The sequence below is a fragment of the Asparagus officinalis genome, unplaced genomic scaffold (genome assembly GCF_001876935.1).
Source record: "Asparagus officinalis unplaced genomic scaffold, Aspof.V1 AsparagusV1_Un1643, whole genome shotgun sequence".
Taxonomy (NCBI): domain Eukaryota; kingdom Viridiplantae; phylum Streptophyta; class Magnoliopsida; order Asparagales; family Asparagaceae; genus Asparagus; species Asparagus officinalis.
This window is the reverse complement of record NW_017973902.1, coordinates 2,969-6,883: the sequence shown is the minus strand read 5'-3', so window position 1 is coordinate 6,883 and position 3,915 is coordinate 2,969. Positions and strand designations below refer to the sequence as shown.

The following is a 3,915-nucleotide window of genomic DNA, read 5'->3' as shown; positions in this document are numbered from 1 at the left end:
ATTTTCCTGAATTGTTCTCATATTGTTCCCTTGCTGTTGAATCTGTTCTCAATCATGGAAAAAATTGAATTTTGATGCATTTTCTTGCATATTTTTTTTCTTAGAAAATGGAGATTAGGTTTCTGGTCTATATTAAGAATCAATTGGCACAGAAAATTCAGATTGCGATGAAAACGGAGATTAGGTTTCTCATATTGTTCTTTTTACACTCAATAGAAGTATGATGAGATGCTAACTAATCTAATTCAGAATCACCTCAAATCCTATCTCACCGGAACGGCCCAATCGAAAGGCGTCTTTTCTCCGCCTTCTTGAAAAGCCGAGATGAAATAAGATTTTTCTCGAACTCATTGCCGACAGCCAGCCGTCATAACATTAAATGCAAAGTTAAAACCATCATTACATCTCAATTTGATAGATTTCTCTCTCTGTCTTTTCATTTTATTTTCCAATTTCTCTTCCCTCACCTCAACTTACCTCAACACGTTTTTATCAGAGATTTCAACAAAATTTTAGCAGGGAAATAAAATAGAAACTTTAGATATTAAAGTGTTCAAAAATTGATTTGACGTGCCATGTTGAGAAAATAGATAAAACTGTCGGGTACCATAGCAAAATAATAAATTCATAAAAACTCAAAAAATAATAAAAAAAAACAGAAGGAAAGAAAGAGCAAAGCAAAAGATGGAGAACCAAGGTGACGCGGCACGCTCAAATTTGGGCCGTTCTTTTTAAAGAAGAGATTCAGTGGGCCGGGATGGCGCCCCATACAACGCGTTTGTCCGCCCGCACTCTGAATAATAAATTAATAATTTAAATTATCTCGTCATCTTATCTTCGCTCAGAGCTCGCCACGTAGCAGAGGTGGGAGGAATGGCCGTCGTCATCATCCTCTATTAATAAGCACGGTCCCCAGAGCACGGAGCAGAGAGATAAACCTAACGAGCACCCATCAATCAATGGCTGCTCTCTTTCTCTCTCCTCCCTGTTTCCTCTCTCTCTCCTCCTCCTCCATCTCCAAACGCCCAGTCTCTCTCCCTCTCTCGAGACCCCCCTCCGCCAAGATCCGCTCCCTGCTCTCCTCGAACTTCTCTCCCATCGCCGACCCTTCGCCCGCGGGCTTCCCCTCTATCGATTCGGAGCCTGGCAAGTGGGACCCATCTCAGTACCAGGCCCTGCTCAGGGGGGGAGAGCAGGTCACCTCGGTTCTCCAGGACATGATCGCTCTGGTACCGGACCGAATGGCTTTTAGTTTGCCTGGATGATCGATTTCTTGATTAGCTTGGTTCTGTTTCATGCTTGCGACCTGTTTGATGAAATGCCCATTTGGGAATATTTGGTTTTGTAGCTGGAGGATATGGAGCTGGATGCCTCGTCGGAGGCGGCGGCGGTGGAGCTTGTAGCGCAAGGGGTTATCGGGAAGAGGGTTGATGAGATGGAGTCTGGGTTCATGATGGCGATGGACTACATGATACAGATCGCTGACAAGGATAATGACCACCAGGTGACTGATGAAATGCTTGGCCCAGCTATCAGCTCTGTTTTTAATTTTATCTTTCGCTCTTTGTAAGTTTGGCATGCGTTCTGTGCGAACAGGAAAAGATAACTTTACTTTGTTAAATGTAATGCTTTTAGGATTTTCCGATTATCTTAACATTCAGTGGGGTGATCTATTATGGCTGTTAATTTCTATTTGATACTTTTGGTGGGACAAGTATTTATCTTTATATAATTGAAATTGTTTTTGCGTGTCCAGCGAAAGTCGCTTTTGGAGGTGATCAAGCAAACAGTGCTGGACCATCTCACCAAGAAATGCCCTCCACATGTAAGCTTCTTAGCCTTGCTGTATCGTACATTAAGCTGGTGAAAATTTGGAACAAAGTATAAAGTTGCTGTCAACCCATGCCTTTGAGCTAGTCTAAAACCGTTCTGGTTTCTACTGAAGGTGCAAGTAATCGGGTTGCTTTGCCGAACTCCGCAAAAGGAAAGCAGACATGAATTACTACGCCGAGTAGTCGCGGGTGGTGGTGTTTTTAAAAGTGAAAATGGTCTTAAAGTTCAACTTCCAGCAGCAAATCTGAATGACATTGCTAACCAGGCAGATGATTTGCTAGAGGTAAAACACTAAAATCCTAATGTTTAACAAGTTCTCTTTGACTATTAAAAAACTTTCAAGCTTGTTGGTTTATTCTTTTGCTATGACCATTCATGCATAATGTTTTCTCTCGCTTATCAGCAAGTTTATGTGCTACTTGACACACAAAATTAGTAGATATGTTGTGGCAACTCAATACTCATTTTTGTAGGTGTGTCACCATGAAATAATGGATACGTGGTGGCAACCCATTTATTCATGTTTCTAACCGAGTCACCATGCAATGGAGACGTGGTGATGCCCACACTCCTATGCACATGAGATGGGTTGGTCTCACCTCCCTTCTCTCTTGTTAACGCATTTAACAAATGAGCTACTAGCTTATAGCCATCAAACTCCATTATATTTATTTCTACATGCACGCACGCTCACACTTGTCGTCATAGTCATCGAGGGTAATTGCAGGTGTGGTTTGTGAGAAGGGGGAAATATGAGGAAATGCAGAAATTAGGGAATTTGTTTATTGCTGTGTGTTACTGCTATGTGTTACATTCTAGTAAATTAAATGCTCCTGCTTCATTTGTTTTCTAGAAAACTCGGCTGAAACTAAAAGAGCCTTTGTTAATAGATGTTATTTATAGAACAAAAGGAATCAGATAGTTTGAATAAGATAACTAAATTACCTTGTATAAAATGCATATTGATGTGGATGAAATAACCAAACTAGCTTGTTCCATAGGAACTGTTTGATTCATCTTATTTCTCTATAAATTTCTCAATCCTAAAGCAATGTTCTTCACTCTTTACTTTAAATTAAATAATCACTTATGGTAAACTATCTTAATCTTTCTATGGAAGTGATTTATTAGAAAACGACGATTGTTTCCAGAGCAAATATATAAGAAATAGTGTAATACCCAAAAGAATAGTCCCACATCGAAAAGTGATGAGGACTTCAAAGTGTTTGTAATGTAATCCAAAGGGCTCAAGAGTAACAAGTTCTAACACTTTTTAGCAGGAGATTTAGCCAAACGAGTTGCTCTTAGTGCGTCCTGCGGTTTACACCGTGCCAACGGGCTCGCAGGCCTAGGGCGTGACAATAGGGTTAATCGCGAATAGGCCACTCTAGTATCACCCAATTGCGAATAGACCCCTGAAATTTTTTTTGTGGCGAATATACCCCTCTGTAGTGTTGGCCTAGGTGCGAATACACCCCTGTAGTGAACTCTTTCGACTCGTTTAAAAGTAAAAATTAGCAATTGAGGTCTATCCTCACCAATAGAACTATAACGCCTCGTTTGGTACGCGGGGATGAGGAGGAATGGAATGCAATTCCCACTTCCCATTCCCTCATACCAAACACACCTATATTTTAGATGTTGGAATGACCATTCCCTAGGAATGATCATTCCCACTATTTGTGGGAATGAGCATTCCAAGTGAGAAGATAAGGAATGGTCATTCCCATTCAAGTGAGAATCAAAAACTAGTTAGGTATTTTTCAATTATATCCATATTAATAATAAAGAATGTTTGGGTGAGGCGCTATGCAAGTGGGCAATTTTAGATTGACAATTTAGGCTAGTATATCATTTTGCTATTTCGAAACTTATTATTTTAGTTGGTATTGTTTTATGGATTTTTGCTATTATGAATTGAGTGATTTTGATACTTTATCAAATAAGTTAATTTATATATCTAGAACTGTGGATTGTGGATATCATTCTTTTTTTTTGGACCTATGAAAGATACGATAATCTTTTTTTTTATTTTTCTTTAATTTTTAAGACTAAGAAATAGCGAGTATTGTTTAAAAAATA

General features: G+C 39.4%; 1 protein-coding gene across 1 annotated transcript; it reads left to right on the top strand.

The window, feature by feature from the left end:
- Positions 1-922: 922 nt before the first annotated feature.
- Positions 923-3,345, top strand: LOC109828467. Its single transcript, XM_020395454.1, has 4 exons — positions 923-1,229; positions 1,349-1,504; positions 1,757-1,825; positions 1,946-3,345. The coding sequence occupies exons 1-4, from the start codon at positions 960-962 to the stop codon at positions 2,126-2,128; spliced, it is 678 nt and encodes a 225-aa protein (XP_020251043.1). The 5' UTR covers positions 923-959; the 3' UTR covers positions 2,129-3,345.
- Positions 3,346-3,915: the final 570 nt, after the last annotated feature.

Bases quoted from the DNA above. Each gene is read 5' to 3' on its own strand.
- LOC109828467 (XM_020395454.1), top strand. From the start codon at position 960: ATGGCTGCTCTCTTTCTCTCTCCTCCCTGTTTCCTCTCTCTCTCCTCC. The intron at 1,230-1,348 runs GTACCGGACCGA...TTGGTTTTGTAG, and splicing joins TCCAGGACATGATCGCTCTG to CTGGAGGATATGGAGCTGGA. The intron at 1,826-1,945 runs GTAAGCTTCTTA...TTTCTACTGAAG, and splicing joins CCAAGAAATGCCCTCCACAT to GTGCAAGTAATCGGGTTGCT.